This window comes from Sus scrofa, chromosome 15, assembly GCF_054392235.1.
Source record: "Sus scrofa isolate SSC_HxYL_T2T_F1_AM1 chromosome 15, Sscrofa_HxYL_maternal_Yorkshire_Landrace_v2.0, whole genome shotgun sequence".
NCBI lineage: Eukaryota > Metazoa > Chordata > Mammalia > Artiodactyla > Suidae > Sus > Sus scrofa.
In genome coordinates, this window is record NC_139397.1 from 117,516,686 (window position 1) to 117,536,491 (window position 19,806).

Here is a 19,806-nt window from a genome sequence, read left to right on the forward strand (position 1 = left end):
GCTGAGAATTATTTTGCTATAAATCTTTTTATTGGGGGGCTGAGGGAATTACTTTGCTGCTTGTTTTCCACTAACCACTTGGAATAGTGTGAAAAGAGGTACATTTATACTCTGACCCTGGCTAATTGCAATTCTATACATTTCCATGGGACACTGTGCAGTATCAATCCAAATATGAAGAAGGTCGGCCCCCAGACAGTTTTGCCATGGTAGTGGGGGAAAAAAAAAAAAAAAAAAAACATGTGCAACAAAATGGTTCTTAACTAAATTCCTACTAAATGTTCTTACGGCATTTTCCTCCAGTTCTTTTTTTCCTCCAAGTCTCTCGGGAACTAATGACCATTTGTGACAGCGTTGGCAGGCTTTCCATGGTAAGTTCCAGTTTTAGGGGCGGGGGGTTTTAAGTTAGCTGTAAAAATGTGCTGAAGGCTCAAACTTACTATATGAAGGGGCCTGTAAATAGACTGAGTTGTGCTAAATGTTACCTGGAAATTCATTGTGAAGGGGGAAAAAAAAATCAGGATCACCTTGTTTACCCTCGTAAAGTGCCTCTGCTTGGGTCTTAAAGGAGTAATAACTTGCTTTCAGTGAACAGTTCGCTCCTCTTATACTCCCCCAATAATGAAGGGTGTTTGGTCATCTAATACCACATCTGCCAAATAAATCTACAGGACAAAATCTTATCTGAATGGAGCCTGGTAAGCTAAAAACCAGAAAAGCTTTGCAAGAATCCTAGCCTCACTTTCCTCTTTGATCGACTTCAGGCAGGCACCCTCATAGCGTCCCGAACATCTTCTGGTTTGCAGATCATGATGACTGATCATCACAGAGCTTCCTCACTCTAAGAACTTTAACGCAGTATTAATATACTGAAAAGATCACTTTGAGAATGCTAGTTTTAAGTACATTTTCCAGAATAACTAATACTGGGAAATTTAGTCCCTTTATTACTTAACAGCAAGATCCCAACTTCTTTCCTTCTAGTCAATCTTATAATTTTAGGTGACATAAAATAAAAAACTATTATGTCTCTCAGCTTCTAATAAAAAAGACAAATAAATGATTTATAAGTTTCAAGGGTCCTCAAATATGATTTTGTTTTTAAAAATTGCCACATGACTTTAGTATGAGAGAGAGAGAAGAAAAATATTTTCATTGCATTATCAGTCTCACAGATCTTTTTTTGTTAATATCAAAAGCACTAGTTTACAATGTGAACTAATGGAAAATTGTTAAATTCACCTAAAATAATCACTTCTTTTTTTGAATTAAATAAGCCCTTTTAAAACTTTTACTATTTAACTGCTATTTACTTAGGGGAGGGGAGACATGAGGAAGGTGACTGTATGAAAAAAAAAAAAAAAAAACCTTTGTACAACAAAAATTCCCTCCAGGGCAAAAAGACATTATGCCAAGTTCCACCCAGAATTAATGTTTAGGTTTAAATTATAAAGCCCAGAAAAAAAAAATGGAACCACTAATAGACCCTTAAAGTGCATAGCATTCGTCAATGATGTTAGGTTATGTAAATGTTAAAACTGAAAAACCCTTTGCTGACAAAAGTATTTTAATGAAGGCACTATTAACTGACTCTCTAAACTGAGTTTTGGTGCTTTTTTTTTTTTTTTTTTTTTAAAGCCTTTTGAGCCATATGACATAAATTTCTGTCTGAAAGGGATTATGCTTGGGACAGTTGCAGGATTATGAGACCTCCACCAGAAAGTTTACTGCCTATCGTATTCCTTTCATTTTGCCACTCTCAGAAAGGTTTTGTGTTTTTGTTTGATTGGTTGTATTTTTTTCTTTTTTAGAAAGGTTTTTAAATATTGACTTCAAGAAAACTTTTAGCCATAGACCAAATAGTCTCCTCTAACTCTGTCAACTGAATCCAACCTTGGGCCCTAGCTGCTCTGATGGCCAACATTATCTGTGGTTTTAGTAACCCCACAACGATCAGGGGTTAACTCCACTGTCTGGGCTAGCTCCACTGTCATCACCCAAGTTTCCAGGAGCACACAATTCTATGAATAGAGTAAGAAATACAGCCTAGACTGCAAGAACACTAGCCCCTGCCAGCCGGCTCGCTCCAAGTTGCTGAAAGCTTGACCCTGGGGAATGAGGGCTGGAGGCTTAACAGTGTGAAGGATTATCGATTCAATGGCCCCAGTGACCGCAGATGGAGGCCAGAGCCTGTGCATCTCAGGTGACAGTCTATGTCACCTATATGAATGTCACCTAAGGTGATGTGTCCATGTGGAAACTTGGGGTCCCCCACAATCCCACGTGTGCTGAGAAAAAATAAGGGTGCTCATTATTCACCTTCAACTTTCTCCCTCCCCTTCAGCCAGAGGAGGAAGAACAGCAGGCCCGGGACCACATCTAACCCTTACTTGGCAGGGTTTTGTAACAAGAGGAACATTCATTACTTTCGACTTCCATTTACACCAGTGGGGGAAAAAAAAAGAGAGAGAGAGACAGAGAGAGAAGGCAGTTACACCTCAGGTAGAATATAAGAAAATGTGATTTCCTTCTTAAACTAACTGCATATAAAGACAAATCACTGAGCCCTCTTCATGTCTCCTGAGCAACCACCTCCCAAGGGCTCCTCTGAACTTCCCAGGGAGGAGCAAGAACCAAACGGTCTCTCCCCCAAACACATTTTAGCTAATAAACACGACAAAGTAAGTGAGAACCATTTCAGTTATTCTGCATCTTCTCCAAGACTAAAAACTCATACATTGTGTGACAGGTCCACCTCATTTTTCTTAATGATGTTTTTATTATTCTTTCACTCAATTAAAGCAGAAATGGATATTGCATCTTCTGACTGTATAATTGTTATTGTAATCTGTTTTCGATCACTGCTTGGGAAATGGGTCCAAAACAACATAAACTCTCCACTGCCTCAGAAGACAAGTCATTTTCTTTTACTACAACACTTAAAGAGACATTTATCATGCTGCTCTATTAGCATCTTTGGGTTATGACTAAAGAAAGTTCTTGTTCTGTTAACCAAAATAAATAAATAAATAAATAAATAAATAAATAAATAAAACAATGTTTTGAAAACCCACTGCTATTTGAAGAGTTTTAATATAAATGCATTTTCCTAATAAGCTATCAATTTTCCCTCTTCTTTTATGTATATATAAATAATCGGAACAAATGCAATAAAAACATGCAATCTTAATAGGAATCAGGAAATTTGAAAATCAATCTTACTCTTATAAAACAGCGGATACACTTGCTTTCTAGCCAAAAATTTTTTTAAAGTAAAAAATACTTTTAAAAGAAATAAAAGATATCTGTGCTTAACGTTATGAAATTCAAATTATTTCTATGAAAAATGCAAATCACCTCCATCAGATCTTAGTGCTTTGGAAAACATTTTTTTCTAGCTAGGGTCTCTGTTAATTTTGTTCATATCTGTGCAAGACTTCAACACAACAAAGAAAGTCACTAAGCTACTGTGCACATTTTAGTAAGTGTACAACCATCAGCAGGCACCAACAGTTATTCCAGTGTGAAATGCACCCCTTTTCATAAATGATACCTTGCCGTGTTTCCTCTTAACTTTAAATTTTATCTTTTTTGTTATGTTATACTACAGTTTAATAGCTCACTGTGCTAAGATAGAACTCTATTCCAATGATAAAGCAACTAGTTCAGGGCAGAACCTAATCCACTTCAACACAAGCAAACAGTAATAATACTGGGAGCAATTAAAACTGAAATATACATCCCACAGAGAGTTTTACTATCCTAATATGTCATAAATACAAATAAAGGATATTCTTAGTACAATATAATACTGCCATAATACTGCCATAATTTGCTCACATTGCAAGGTTATTGCAGGGTTCAAATTCTTAAAATTTCTATTAATGCTTTTTTTCTCCATTTCAAGCATTTGTCAAACCAGTAACTATATTAAACTGATAAGAACAGATACTACAATTGATCTTAGCCAAAGGGCCGAAGAAGCAGTGTCAAACTATTAACTATAATATTCACTAGTTTATTTTTCTTTTAATTTCAAAGGCATACACATCAACTAATAATGGAAAAAATACACTACATATCTAAGGCAATTTACTCCATATTAGGTCATTTTTACCTACTTAGTAAAAAATCTGGAATAAGTAAAACTTTGCAAATGAGAAGCAAAGACACAGCTGTAGAAGACAATGTCTGATGCCGTCTTTCACTGCTTCTTAATTATACTGATTTTACCACAATTTTTAAATCACTTGCTATTAAACAGCAAAACAATTCTGTTAATTGAAAACAAACAAACAAAAATGTGTAGATGGAGTTTCATGATTTTGAAAACTCTACCACAGAACATTTTTTCATTAACACTGTGTAATACGAAGTCCTTGTGGGGCTTATTTCACATAAAAGAAGAAAATAAATGTTTGAGTGATTACAGACTTCAGAAAATATAGAAACTAAGACACTACAGAGGGCACACCTGTACTTTTTTGGAAATCTGTAAGTCTTCAACTGGCTCTGGTTTTAACTCATATCTCAATTCCACTCAGGGCCGTCTACTTTGACTTTGAAATATCTATCACATTACCCGTAAGTAGTAGGATGATGAATCCTTTGTATATAAAAATCCATTTTTAACACATGGACACTTCCAAACCTCTATTGCACTTTGAAATAAAAGGAATTCACAGCTCTCCACAGTGACACCCTAAATTAATGCTGGAGAACAGTGGTGATTGGAAGTGAGAAAGGCCTGATACAATCAAAGTCAGCAAAAGGAAATTACTCATTTTAAAATTGCCATAAAGAAAAGAATGGAAACAAAAAGACAAATTCTCTTCTTCATTTTTTGAGCTAAGCATAAAGATCTCCTATTTGAAACCATTTTCAGTTCCTTCCCTCTTCCTTCCTCCTTCTTTTCCTTCCTTTGTTTGTCTCCCTCCCTTCTCCCTTCCTTCCTTTCTTCCTTCCTTTTTTTTCAGAAAAATAGTGAGTTAAAATGTATGGGTTAGATCCAACATTTCACTGCTGTTCTTATTCTTGGGGAGTTGGGGGGGGAGGGGGAACTTGCTGCCAAAGCATCAGAAAAGAGAGTTTGGGCTGCTAATTTTCCGTTCACAAAATCTAAATTCCCCTTATGCATCTCACACAACTCATGAAATAATATGAAACAGTATTATATCACTGCAAATTGAGACATTTTTATCAAAATAAAGAATGATGATGCCAACATTTCATTTGTCATTTCCCACTTGTCACTTTTCACTGACAAACTGTTACACATACAACTTTTGTCAAATGCTTTATCCTTAAATATGTTCCAAAATGCCATTGTATCTCAGCATTCATGTAAGGAAGATAGTAAAAACTACTTATGTTACCACACATTAGTTACATAGGTTAAAAAAAAAAAAAAGCTTACTTAGTAAAGAGTATAAATAACCTTTTAATCTATTTACATGCTATTTATTTATTTATTTACAAGTTTGGCTTCCTGAAATAAAACAAACTATGTACTTATTTTATGCACCTAATCGGAAATTATTAGTTATTAAAAAACCTTTTTTAATGGTGAGAAATTGTCATTTTTATCTCAATAGAAACCTAAAAATTCTAAAAACCCACCAAAGAAAATAATACAATTTGAAATTCATCCTGTCAATTTGTCTTTTTTATATATCATATAAACTCTCTCTAAAAATAAGAGTTTTAAATCATCAAAGTAGTACCACCAAGCTTGACTGTTTACCAGATATACCAAATAAGTACCGTATGTGGCCTGGTATAAAACTGATTTCTATATTGTTAAAATGACTCAAATTGATATTCTTAGATATCTAATAAATTATAAATTAGTCTGTTTCCCTCCTTACAGAGATAGATGGGCAAAATGTGTACACACATTTACACAAGCAGAGAAGAATTAACACAGGATATCTAAGATGTACAGACTGATACTGTGAGTCACAACTTCCTGGAAAAATATGATATTACTTATTTTCTGCAGGGGTTAAAAAACAGATGCCTTAAGGGACATCTATGTAGTTCCAACACACACACTTACACATATTCACTGCAGATGATCCTGAATATATAATGGTCAGTGGGTTTCTGCTGATGGAATATAAGGCTTCCAAAATTACTCAAAACATCAAATTATGCTCAGGACTTCGAGGGGCGGATACCCTATGTTCTGTTTAATGTGTATGTTCCAATGCGTATATTTTTTTTTTTAACCAAGTATATCTTTATTTTAATAACAGGCCAAGGACTGAAAACACTTTAGAGAGGGCTATTTTTCTACCTCAGCAAAACTACAGAGGACATACTAGATTGTTGGATGACCCCAAAGCCTAAGTTCATTCTATTTAAAAGATCTTAAATCCTTAAAAAAAAAAAAAAGAGTGGGATAGAATAGGAAATACAATCTTTTCTCTCTTCAAGTTATAACTTGGGTCTTCCCTATCAGCATAATGGTGAACATCCTTGGCTAAAACGAATTTAATGAGTTTTCTCCATTTTGCCCATGTTGACAATGTTTCAAATTCCTAAGTATTTTCTACACTCCAATAGGTCAACATCCACACTCTTTCATGTCTGCACTCCTTTCAAAAAGTAAAACATCCCTTTGCAACTGCTGATATGGTGGCTAAACCTGACCTGAACTGCATTTCTTTTATTATAAAAGGATATGTTCCACATGCAGACAATTAAACTGATGTTGTAGACAATGTTCAGCTTTAGATGAGGCCTTGCCCAACAATCAGGATCACATTTGCTTCCCTATTTGAGTGCATCAGTGTGTACTGCATAATGATTTTTCCCTCTTACAAGACAGTTATGTTCCTGAAAGAGCTACCTGGTAGCAAGAAGGATAGGTCTTCTCCAGGTCAACTAGTCATAACTTCAATAAGCAATTCTTCAACAAGATTAAGTTATTTTAAACAATATATTGTCCCCCAAAATAGCTAATTTTTTTCAAAAAAGGCAAGACATTCCCAGTGTTTAAACATTTTCCCTGAACTCTAGAACATTTAACACCAAAAAAAAAATCATCAAAATTCATAGGAAAATGAAAAATATCAAAAAGATTTCTGATGTTTAATGCCTCCTATCAGCAAATACACCATCTGGTATACTCAAGCGCTGTTCATTCAGTTTAAATAAAGCTGTCTGAAGGTTTCTCTTTAAGCCAAACATTAAAAAATGAAAATGCTTGTGTTAACAATGAATGAAGCATAGTAATTTATTGCTATTAAGGCACAACTGGCCAGCGCCTTTCAGCAGTCCACGAGGAAAGCAGAATGCCTTGCTTCCTCTAGAAACTTGATTGGCATCACTTTCATTTTATGCTGTAGGTTGCGTGGCTGAAGCATAACATACAGCAGAACATTTTAGGTACTTATGCTAATGGTGGTAAAAGGATCATCTGATTCTTATTTTCATCATCCTTAATAATCTTTTCTTTTTCTAAATCTCCAAATAGATCTGTAATTTTTAATCAACAATTTCACAAATATAAATTTCCCCACCATTAATCATCCTTTTTCAAAATCCTTATGGAGTGAATTACTAGCTGAGAGGGGACGCCAATTCTAGTAAGTGAATGTTACCCAGCAGGGATATAAAGCTGTCAACACCACGGTGCTCTTGCTTGCTCTAAACTCTCCCAGTCTTCATATGTTTTTTAAAGAGATATTAGCCTCCCCCTCCCCAGCCCCCCACCCCCGGACCTTCTATAAAAGCTGACTGTCATACATGTCTGAGCACTTATATTTTATTACATACATGCTTTAAAACACACTGCTTAGATAAGAGCAAATATATTCTAGAAAGTATTGGAAATACAAAGCAAAAGTTATCTACTTTCTAATAGTCTTCTAAATCTAACCACATTGTAAACAATACACTAACTTTTAAGTCCCCTATTAAACCACAACTCTGAAGACCGTGAGAGTTCTTCTACCACCTCAACTAGTTAAATCTAGACACGAAAATGTCTCTCTCTTTTTTAAAATGAATATTTAGTTCCCACCAAAAAATCATAGCAAACTCTCTCTCCCTAATAAAGTGGAATTACAGCAACAGAATTTACTACTGTAACCAATGCATTCAGAAACATTTATTCACCTGGCTATTTATCAGAAGCAGTAAGATAAACTGCCATTTTATTGGGCAACCAATTAACTTAATGATTTCCCTTATTTTTAGGGGGAGATCATTTAAGAGAGCCACAAAAGCTTGAGAAATACATCCTCTCGAATTTTGACCTCTATTTTTGAAATATATATTATTATAGCCATCTTTACAACATTGATAAGACTGTGACATATCTGAAAATGGTAACACGTGATCCAGAGCTGTAAATATTTTTGTAGTTATCTATGTTTACTATATTGCTTCATAAAGAAAATTTAAACAAAAGATAGAATGGTGAAATATTCTTATAAGTTCCAAAAAAATTCTTTCAATTATAGAAGAACTACTAAACATAAATATATTTTAAACATTTTTAAAATTTAGGGTGTGCATTTTTAAAAGGTTTTGCTTTTCTCCAATCTATATACATAATTTAAAGTTATAAAGAAATAAAATTATTAACATCTCAATGTACATTTGCAAACTATATAAACTTAATCCCACAAAATAGTCATTAACATTCAGGAAGAAAACTTTGTACTATCAAAATTTTATGTTCTAAGTTATTATATTTTAAAGTTGTTTTAAATTCTTTCTAATCTACTATGTTCTATAGAATAAACTTTCTTTTAAAAAATCTTTAAAAATCCACCATATGTAAATTATTTTAACTACCATTAAGTATTACAAATGGTACTTATTGAGACAAAAATAATGCCATCTTTATTTTCAGTTTGAGAAACAGATAAGAAGACCTTTGATATTACTAAATTAAATTAAAGCTCATAAAAAGTGACTAAACCAGCTGGTTGAAACAAATGTATTATTCTTCACCAAGACTTAATAATATTTGTCTGTATCGAAGGTATATTAAATGGTCAAATGTAAATTACTATCTCAGAAAATATGAAAACCAATCACTAGTTTATGCTAAGGGTATCCTTGGTCAACAAAATCAGGCAGTTTCTTTCATAGTTCAACATGATATGGGGATGAACAAAAAACTTGTTTTAGGGAAGCACAATTGTTAACTATTACATTCTAAAATGCTTAGAGACTCCTTTCAATTTAGTGAATTTAGAAAGAAACTGAAATTTTAGTCCACGTTTTTTTCTTTATGTATAAAGTCACTTTGAGAACATATCCTTTCCAAAGATTTCCAAAAGTTTTTCAGTCCAACATCACCAGTACCTATCATATCATCTAACATTTGGTTCTACCATATTTACTATACATTTTCCTTTCTTATATACATATACTAAAAAATGATATGAAAAGTTATCACCTCTGTGTCAAAACAACACATTAATAGACACTATTTCTAAAAAAGTGGGTCACAGAACTAACAAGTTTTCTTTTGCTTCATTAAAGTCTATCTTCAAGTCCCTAAAATGAAAGCTACATAAGTCACAATCTATGGCCAAATCATTTTATTAAAGCTCTAAAAATCGAGAGAATGAGTGCTTCTCAAGGGAGATGATTAATATAAGAACTAAGGCACGTCATCCTAAATATCTACCATGAAAAAACAGTAAAAATAAAAACCTATTCTTTTGTAAAATATCTTTAAAAGGAAGTAGATATTTCAAGTTAAGTCTTTACTTGGAAATACATACTATGGCTATTTAGAACATGGGATTGGAATTTATCACTAACTTTTGCCAGGGTTCTGTTTCATTTCAGAGAGGCTAATACAAGAATCTTATTAAGTAGGCTACTACTGAAATTATTAGGGGGGAAAAAGGCTTTAGAAGCAAAAAAAAATTTAATAATTTGTCTCAAATACACAAAAAAACTGCATGCCATGTAGAACTGTGCATTTTATATGTAAAAGACAACTAAGCAAATGGCATATAAACCTCGAAATATTTTAATAATGTTTAAACTTTTGCATGTCTTTATTTTATAAAATTATTTTTTTCCTAACCACTTTAAAAGAAAATGACTAAGTGATAAAACTACCAAAGATTTTCTCTAAGTAATATTAAATTCCTAGAAAGGAAAAGAGCAAGTAGCCAATAACACTACTATGCTGTTTTTACCTGTTGTGCTATAATGCATAGTAAAGTTAGAAATGCATATGACTTTAAACTTTATTTAAAAAAAAAAAAAAAGGTAGCATCAAATTCTCTAAGGGCCTGACAGATGTGTGGTGATTCTTTATTTCCCACTTGAAATGTGGCTGGAAATATTTCCAACTGTTAATCATTTGTCTCATCATTTGTCTCGAAGCACTGTCCTAAATACAAAGTCACACCAATATTTTTGCTTCTGTACTAGCCTGCGTCTTAAAGATCAGTCCACAAAAAAGCGAGCGCACCTAAATTTCGTCCCTACAAGAGATACCCTGTGGCAAGGCAAACGAGTTAAAGCACTAAAAAGCTCTCTAGGAAAATCTAGAAACAGTTAGCTGGCTGTGACATAAACCTGCCAACACCTCAGCACACAGTGGCAAAGTGCCCAAAAAATGCCACCCTCCGGGTAAACCACTTTCGTGTTTTAACTCAAGATGAAGCTACCCGTTGCAGATGAGAGGCGACGGGGGCATTATTTGGCAACCTGGAATTCACTTCCTGTAATTCTACACCGCGACAGCGCCTAATCAACCTGAACCCTGACACCCGGGCCTTTATCACCGGGCCGCGGGCTGCGCGCGCCTCCCGGCTCCGGGCTGTTACCTCCCACGGCCTTGGCCACAGCGCCGTTGGGCCTCCCGCGGGCTCCCATGGGGCTGCCGTTCTGCTCCAGCCGGGCCACCTTCACTGGGGGAGGCCCCTTGACGTCCGGGCTGCCGCTCCGCCGGTCGGGGCTGTCCCGCAGACACGGGCTCTCGCTCCGCCGCTCCATGCTGCTCCGACTCGGAGACAAAGTTCCCACCGGCAGGTCGCAATAAAACGCGCAGGGACCTAGGGAGGGGGCGGGGGGAGGGAAGGGGGAGGGAAAAAAAGAGGGAAAACCGCTCACACACGTGATAGACGTTCAGGCCACTGGCAGAGCGCTGCACCAAAGCCACACAAACTTCCTCCCACGCTACCCAAGGGGCCCGAACCGGGAAGCGGGTCCCAACTTTACCCTGGGCGGCCCAAAGGAAGCCCAGAACTTGGGGGTGCGGCGACTTGGCCCAGTCGCTGCTCCCCACAAGTTAGTTAGCTCTGGATGACGAAGTCCGGCCCTCGCACAGGGGCGCCCAGTAGTCCATTCATTGGGACAAACCGTTCTCGGGTGCGATGGCCCTCGCTGTCGGGGGGTCAGGGTTTCCGAAAAAGTGAACCTCATAAAGACATCTCACCCACTCCCGAGGGGGCGGGGGTGCACACAAATACATAAGAGACCAAATTAAACAACACATGATGGATGCGCTGAGAATCTCGGGGCAGTAGGCAAAGGCCTGGCAAAAAGACCCCTTGAGTCCCCGCGCTGTACCTTTACCGAGCACGTCTTGGGACACAGACAGACACACCTTGCTCACAATCAACCCTATTTCCACATGAATAAGCATCCCCAACAGTTAGAGGTATTCATCAGAATAACCTTCATCGCAAGGACGGGGGCTACAATCGTTATTATTTTGTAATGTTTTTATCTTCATCCGATCCTAAGTGATTTTAAAAAAAAAAAAGCTCTTCAGCATAAAACGCAAAAGCAAAAAGCATTTAAATTATTAGGTGCAGGAGCGGCCTGCGTCAACCCCAATTTGATAATCTCTCCAAAAAGTTTTCCTCTGGGTCACTTGGCTGGCAGCGCGCTATTCAGGGAACCCGCATATCTCGGCAGCCCTGGGTTTTTGGGGGGCGTTGGAGGAGGGGAAAACACCTGACGAAACGGCACTCACATTGTCACTGACATCTTCGAGAAGCAGGAACCCGGCACAACAAAGTGCGCTAGGAATCCTCGTGGGCACTCTCGCCGTGGGAGAAGCCGCGTCGCCCCGGCTCAAAGAGACAAGGTGGGGGTGGCAGAGCGGAGGTGAGAGGAGAGATGCGATAGATGCCGGACGGAGCGGGAGGGCTGAGGGCAAAGGTTCTGCCCGCACTCCCTCGGCTGCGCGGTCCGAGAGAGGGAGAGCGACAGGGAGTGAACTTAGCTGGACCCGGGGCATCCCCGAACTCCCAAGCTTGGTTGCAGGCGCCTTCGCCCTGAGTACTTACTGCTCACGGTCTGTCTGTAACTTGGCTGGCTGGGGCTCTGTCCATGGAGCAAAAGTAGAGAATCCAGGGTGGAAAGTTTCTGGTGATTTGCCTTGTAGTGTTCTCCTAGTCTTCCTTTCTCTTTACTCCTTTCCCTTTCCTCTTCCCCAGGTCCTAACGTTTAAGGTCCTGGGTCAGGGTGTCTTCTTAGTGCGGCGATGGTTGTTATGATGGTGATGATGGGGGGGGGGGGAGAGTAAGGGGAGGAGGAGGAGAGGGAAAGGAGGGCTCCTCCAAAGGGGCACCCGAGCGAGCGGGGGAGGAGGCAACGGAGGAGGGGAGAAGAGAGAAGGAGGCTGAAAAAGCCTTTTCACACCTTCGGGAAGGAGACCCGTTCTGGAGAGAAAGGGCTGAGAACTGGGAGGCGGCGGAGGCGGGTCGGGGCTGCGGCTTCGCAGAGCAGCTAGCTCCCGAGGAGGCGCGGCCAGAGCCTTAGGGCCGGTGCCACCGAGAGTCGAGAAGGCGCAGGGACCTGGGACCGCACGCGGGAGGAAAAGCAGCGGCTGCCCAAGCTGTCACCTTCAGGCTCTCCCCTCTCGGCCGCCGCCGCCAGCAGCCGGAGCCGGACTCACTGACAAGCCGCAGAGAGACACACAGTGAGAGGGAGATGATTATTAGTTGCGTTGAGTCATCAGGCAAAGTGAGTCCTTTTGGGTTGTCCTCGGTTTCCGATTTCTCCCCCTCCCCCTTTCCGTCCCCAGATCTAGCGCCTTCAAAATAATAATTTGGGGTGGGGGTAGGGGAAGTCTCTGGGTTATTTCGGGATGGGGGTTGGGGGGGAAAGATCTAAACCCGAGCCAGACTGGTCCACCGCATTGAAGGAGGAGAGTGGGGGGCGGGGAAGAGGGCTGGGGAGGTTGCTGGGGGAGGGGGACCCCGCCTGGCAGGAAATTAAACATCAATCAATCAATCGCTGTGAGCCCGGCGACCCAACGGCGGCGGGGCTGCAGAGAAGGCTGAGAGGGACAGGAGAGGGGCGGGTGGGAAGCAGGGAGAAGGGAGAAGGAAGGAGAGTCGGCGGTGGGAGAGCCGTGTGGCGAGGACCGAGGACTGCGCGCGCGGGGCGACGGAGGACGGATGGCAGGGAACCGAGTGCCGCGCGAGGCGGTGGCCGCGGCTGATATGTGGGTGCGCCCAGGCGCTGGGGCCTGGGGTCTCGTCCTGCTCCTCGCGACGGGTTCTGGGCGCAGCCGCCTCGCCCAGCCCAGAGGCGCACTAGTCCCAGCGCGGAGGCGGCGGCGACAAGGCGGGCGCTGCTTGCCTCGTCTCCCCGAGAAGGTAGAGACCCACTCGCAGGAGGCAACCACGGCTGCCTCGGCTCAGGGTTCTGCCAACTGCGCGGAGTACTTTCGACTTTGGAGATAGGAGGGCTATCGCCTCCCCCACCCACCGCCTCCGCCCACCATCCACCGCCTCCGCCCCTCCGAACAACTTTTCCCGATGCCTGCGAGCTCCCCCTCCGAGCGGAGCCGGCCGTCCGGGCCCGGCGCGCGGCCACACGCGCGGGGAAGGCCGCCTCTCCCTCAGAGCTGGCACGGCCGTGGGTCCAGAACAATAGCCCGGGTATCCCGAATGGCAGGAGAACCAGCACTGCCCGCCGGATTGCGGGTGGCCCAGAAAAAGGAGCTGCAGGAGGGGCGCAGGGCGGGGGGCATCCCTGGATGACGTCCCTGGAGCGCTCGCTGCGCCGGCGACATCTCAAGCAGCGCAGCCCGGGCCGCCTGCAGGCCGTGAAGCGGTGGCAACGAGGGCGGTGGGGCTGCCTGTCCTCTGGCTGCAGGGCTGGGACTCCTGGGACCGCAAGCTGCTCCAGCCCTATGCCGAGAGCACGGGCAGAGCTGTGCGAGGAGGACCCGGCCTCCCCATCCCGGGGGAGGCCGTGCGGGGGCGTCCCCAGCAGGTCCAGCGAAGGCGTAACTGAGCCACAAACTTTTGCCGACTCCCGCGGCCGCAGCCTCCAGTAGCCCGGCTCCGGCCGCGGTGCTCATTTAAGGTGGCGCTGGCACTAGCCAAGCAAGCTGGGCTCTGGCCGTGCTTTTGTTCCTAGGATCCCACTTGGACACAGGACCTCCTTAAAGAAAGCACGTGGGCAGGGGCCGCGGCCCCTGCGAGACGCCTGGGGCACCGGCTAACACCCTTGGTCCCGACCTGCGGCGGGAAAACGTGGACGCGTCCCCGCCTGTCTTGACGCCAGTGAAGTCCCCTCAGCTGGCAGCACCTTTTGTCCTGGCCGCACACCTAGGTTCTCCTTCCTAATCCCCAGGATCCGAGGACTCCTCACCACCTCGCCCCCAGAGCCACCGGTTCCCCCTTAAGAAGCGCTGACTCTACGGCGGCGCCAGAGGGTCAAACTAAATTCGGTTTCGAGAAACGCGCTCGGGGGGCAATTATGGAAAATCCTGATCCTTTGCACCCGCAGCAGAAAGCCGCCTCAGTCTCGTGTACCCCCGACCAGGCCGCGGTCCACTCGCCTCAACCAACCGGCGGGAGGCGTGTGCGCGGCCACCCTTTCAAAAGCGGGAGACCGGGAGGCAGGGGAGCCTCTGGAAGAGAAAGGGTCCCCAAAGCGAAACCTGCCCCCGGCCTAACTCTCAGAGCCTAGATCCCAGAGAATCCTGTACCCAGGCGCCGCCCACCAAGTTCCAGGGGAGCCCAAGGCGACCCGGGAGGTGATCGGAGCCGAGCGGAGAAAGGAGAGATAGATAGTAAACCTTAGGGGAGCCACCCTGGAAGTTTTTTGGCGGCGTTTTCTTTTCTCCGTTTTTCACCCCACCCCCACCCCCCTCCAACCCTCATGCCTTCCCACCTCCCCAAGTGAACGGGTTAGAGAAAACGCACAATTCGATGTCTGAGAACAAAGTGGCTCAAGTAAATCAACTCGTGGTGGTAGCTAAAAGGTTTGGGGCTGCAGAGAAACAAACTGTAAGTTCGATCGACAAACTTTTTTTAAAAATCTGTAATATCAATTCGGAATGGGAAGGGGGTGTTGTAAATACCAACTTACTACCACTGTCCAAGTTTGAGCCCGTTTTCAAAATGGGGAAAGGCGCATTTCTTATTAATACCTTAACAACGATAATAATGATGCTGTTTCTTTCCTTACCTTGGTGTTGAACTGCAGAATCCTACTCCCGATCAATGCCCAGGAACTTAGAAGAATTGGTGATATTAGGACTTCAGTACTTCTGGAAAAAAAAAATGCAAATGGTTTAGCCAGGATCTTTCCTGTCTGATTCGTCACTATTATTATATCTGGTGATGCGAATGGTTGGAGCGATTCAATCTTAAGTCATTAATGAGCTATTTTATAAACACAACTGTCTGAAGATCTTCATTTACATTTTTCGAAGGATCATTTCGCTAACCTCACACAGGCTTATGTCAACAGCATGATTACTGGACTTCAGTTACACTCTTACAAACAACATAGCCGTATTGTTAATCGGTTAATATTTTATAAAGTGTAAATATTTTATTATGTTTTTAAAGGAACTATTGATTCTAAATTATTAAACCCTTGAGAAGGGCGATTTAAATAAAGTTTACCATTAAGTGCAATTAAATGTACATTGTGGCCAGTTTGTTTCAGATTCTGCACTCTTTTTTAATTGATTTTCTCTTTATTGGAGTTTACTCTTGACCATTTTTGATAGTAAACAAATCATTTTGGGCAAAAGAATTCAAACATTTAAATTACATTTAACATAGGAGAAAATGTCAAATACTATGAGTTATTATTAGAAATTTATTTTGAATTGTTGTAGATTCATGTTTAGAAAATTTACAAATTTCTTTCGATTTAAAAAAGAAGAATTCTAGGGAGTTTTGTGATATATGCCCGAATTTCTTTTCTTTTCCCTTGAGTTTTGTCCCTAATAAAGGCCTTTTCTGTTTCAAATTACATAAGCTTTTTACTGCACAATTTTTGAATTGACCTTATTTCAACTGAAGTAAGCGATTATTTCCAGCATGTTTAATTTTGACAATAAGAAATCTTAATATTTTTACCTTTTGCTAGGATATTCTACTTTTTAAAACAGTAAATAAATTATGATGATTCAAAAATTTTGTTTGGTTTTGTTTTATATTCCTCAAGTGGTTTGTTTCCAAACAGTTTTAAAACAAAATCACACTCAGGAAAAGAATTGGTTTTAATTACTTTTTAAAAAAATAATTTTATCCAAAACGCATTTTTTTGCACATTGCGTGATAGCTTCCTCCAGTGTTCAAAGCATAAGTTCACATTGGGGAGCATTTTTATCCCTCATATTGCTTCTCACTGACGTTTTTTTCGGGAATCTACTCAGACTTTCCCCCCTTCCTCCCCCACTCCCAATTTTTTTCATATGCCATTTAGTCAAAGGTCGCCTGTCTTTCATAATCACATTGAGATTTGTTATTTTAAAAATCAACGAGTCTTTATATGCTGGGCTTAAATATGCATGTTTTTTCCTTGTTTCTATGTTCTCCCTTTTTCTATTTCTTCAGGCCTTTCTTCTTTCTTTTATGGCCTGCACTTTCAGTGACAACATTTCTTGATTTCTGTCTCTGGACACTGAGGTTTGTGGCATGCTAGCTCTCCATTCTGACCAACCTTCCTTCCCTAATGCCTGCGCGGGACGGCCTAGGCCTGACCGCCCGGACGCAGGGGACCGGGTGCCGGACTTGGGATTCTGGCTCTTGGCTGGGCCACCGTGGCCTTTGAAGGCCCAGGGTCCATCACCAGGCTCCCAGGATTTCAGGTCTGGTCACCCAAGCAAAGAGCCCCTCCCGCCGTGCGCTGCATCTAAAAGAACTCGGGAAAGCGGTGGCGCGTTTTGCCTCCACTCCCTCAGGCACAGGGAAAATTCTATGGGAATTATCAGCGTCAAAAGCCTTCGACGGCTCCTAGGAACCCACGCGGGCCGGCCTCTCCCCCACTCCCCCGCCCCGGGCGTGCTCTGCTGGGGGCGAGAGGAGGCGGGAGGGAATCGTTCTTTTCGCATGAAACCCACACTAGTTCTGAAGCCAATTTCCGCCTCAGACTGTCCGAGGAGAGTTGGGTGACCAACATTTTCGCGGACCGCATAACTGCGCGGGGCTTAGATTGAAAACTGGATGCGCCGAGGGGACAAGGGCCCGGGGCCAGAACACCCCGTGGTAAAAGCGCCTAAAAGGACCGAACGACCGGCGCGGGCTCCGGTCCATTCCCCGGCAGCCCCGGGGCGTCGGGGGACTGGCCGGAGCACAGGGGCAGGGGACACTTACTTCGATATCCGCATGCCTTCCTTGTTGGCATCAGAGCGGGGCAAATCCTAACCCGCGCCAGGCAAAGATAAATTCCTCCTGGCTCCCACAGCAGCTCCAGGGGCCTGGGCGGGGGCGGAGCGGGGAGGAAGCATCGAACCGCCTAAGGCTGGGGCAGTGGAGGTCCAGCTCCTATCCTCAAAAGAACGAGCCCCTGAGGCCTGGACTGAGATGCGTCCCAGGGAGACCGCTGGTTGGGGAAAGGTGATGGGCGACTGGTCCGCACTGAGGACCCAAAATGCCAGAGGGTCTGGAGTCAGAGGAATAGACAGTGCGGAGGATGGGAGCGGACGTGCGAAAAGGCGGCCCCGGAGCTGCCTCGAGCGAAGACCGGGAGCCTTTGGCACCAGGGTCCCAGATGTAGGGGATGGGCGAGGGCGTCGGGGGTGGGCACTGACTGCCCGGAGCAAGGAAATCGAACGAACAGGTTTTGAAGCCAAGGGGAGTCGTTGGGTGGAAGGTGTGGGTGTGATTTCGCCACGGCCACAGGCTGGGAGACCCCGAAGGATGGAGAGCCCTCGGGCACCCAGCACTACTCCTGCGACACAGGACAACGCCCCCCGGGCTCCGGGATCCCTTCATTCTTTTTCAGAGTCAAGAGCTTAATAGCTGGATCTCCTGCAGCCGCGCAATGTGTGAGAACGACTGCCCTGCTAATCTAGTTTTCTAAAACAGAAATCGACTTTCAACCGCGGGGTAACAAGGCAAAGGGGGAAAGAAACCGAAACGCCGAAGGAGTCGCCGCTACTTCCCTGCCCCCATCCTGGGACGGCTGGGATGGGAGCCCAAAGTCGCGTTCCGGACCCGCTGCGTTTTCTGTCGGGAAACACCGAGCCAGGAAGTAGGTGGTCGGTCCCATCTCCAAACCCCAGGTCAAGATGGCAGCGAAGAAACAGGCGGCCTCGACTAGTCTTCACGGCCCCGTCACCCCCAAGCCGGGTCACGGCCCGTGTCCCAGACCGGAGCTGAGGCGTCCTCTTCCGACAGCGCCACCGCGTGGGCTGCGGCCCGAACAAACGGCGCTAGTTCACCCCGCGTCCCAGAGCCGGCCTTCCGCATTTCCCCAGGTCCTGGGGTTCAGGATGCGGCGGGGGAGGGGGAAGTCCCCGGCCCGGGAAAACCGAACTACCCACACACAAAATTTCGGTGCCCGCAGTTTGCCGCAACCTCTTGTAATGAAAAGTACACCTGGAAAATCCAGGCCACGGCGCCCCACCCGAAACCCCAAACTCCAGACAGGCCTCGTGAAATCCGCACCCACCCCAAGCAGGAACAAACGAGATCAAGAAGCCGGATCCGAGGTGGCCCAAGCCCCAGCGGCGCCCGGAACGTTTTGAGGCTCCTGGCCCATGCTGGTCCCAAACCGCGCCTGAGAAAGCAAGACCGCTTGCTGTGGGACCCAAAGTCCCAGGCACTTACTGGGACCAAGGACCAAGCGGGTGTCGGTCTATCTGGCGGTCCAAAGCGGTCCAGAGTGGCTTGGAACCTGGAGGGCTTGCTGGGCTGGCGACTCGCCTGTTCTCTTGGTTTCACGAATCCTAACGCACACCCTCTCAGTCCGTCAAGGATTGACCCTCGGGCTATGGCCCAGGGAGCACTGACTCAGTGTCCTGGGGTTCAGTTCCTCCGCACGCCGCGGTGCCTTGCCTCCGAGCCCAGCGGCCAAGGCCGCTGAACTGGGCATCACCTGGGGCTGCCCCGGCGCTACGTCACGACTAGAAAACCACCATGTCCGGCTTAGAGGACTTCAGTGGATAGGTTGTGGCTTATTTGAAACAAATTCAACCTGTCCCCGCGCGCGCGCACACACACCAACACACACATTTTGGGAATGTCAGCTATGGAAAGGAACAACGACGCAGAAAGGTGGAATTCACCTGGTGCCCACCCCAGTACAAACAGGAGCAAGCCCTGGACGTCCGAGTGGCCGCTTGCCCGGCGGCCAGCAGCCGCACTGTCGCAGGGCGCCCAGCCAGCTGCTCCAGCTCGCGCGATGCCCCAGCCAGTGCCCAACGGTGCGGGAGGGGAGCGGCGTGGCCGGCCGGCTGAGTTCCAGCACTGGGCGTATGCCTGGCCTGCTCATCCATGCTTTACCACGGGCTGCGACCTGTCTCTAAATTCTGATTTCTTAATTCTAATCCCCTTTGGCCACGCGGAGCTGTCTCCGAGCGGGCCAGGCCCGGCACCAAGTGGCTCACCT

The 19,806-nt window shown here is 44.3% G+C and overlaps 2 protein-coding genes and 1 pseudogene across 5 annotated transcripts in view; all 3 read right to left on the bottom strand.

Annotated features, from left to right (window-relative positions):
* SATB2 (SATB homeobox 2) overlaps nt 1–15,470 on the bottom strand; it is a 191,150-nt gene extending 175,680 nt beyond the window's left edge. Inside the window, exons 1-2 of one of the 4 annotated variants that reach the window (XM_021076069.2) lie at nt 15,424–15,470; nt 10,812–11,039 (exon numbers count right to left, since the gene is read on the bottom strand). In XM_021076069.2, the coding sequence (XP_020931728.1) occupies nt 10,812–10,980 (169 nt within the window). In that variant the 5' untranslated portion in view covers nt 10,981–11,039; nt 15,424–15,470. Of the gene's footprint in view, nt 1–10,811; nt 11,040–11,965; nt 12,963–15,423 lie in introns of those variants that run through there. The other 3 variants (XM_021076068.2, XM_085000302.1, XM_085000303.1) reach the window with 3 other exon arrangements.
* Nucleotides 3,787–3,988, bottom strand: LOC146396073 (U2 spliceosomal RNA; annotated as a pseudogene).
* The window catches only part of FTCDNL1 (formiminotransferase cyclodeaminase N-terminal like), a 387,434-nt gene continuing 383,051 nt past the window's right edge, over nt 15,424–19,806 (bottom strand). Inside the window, exon 12 of the transcript XR_014830075.1 lies at nt 15,424–15,505. The gene's annotated coding sequence lies outside the window, so the exon portion shown is untranslated. The remainder of the gene's footprint in view (nt 15,506–19,806) is intronic.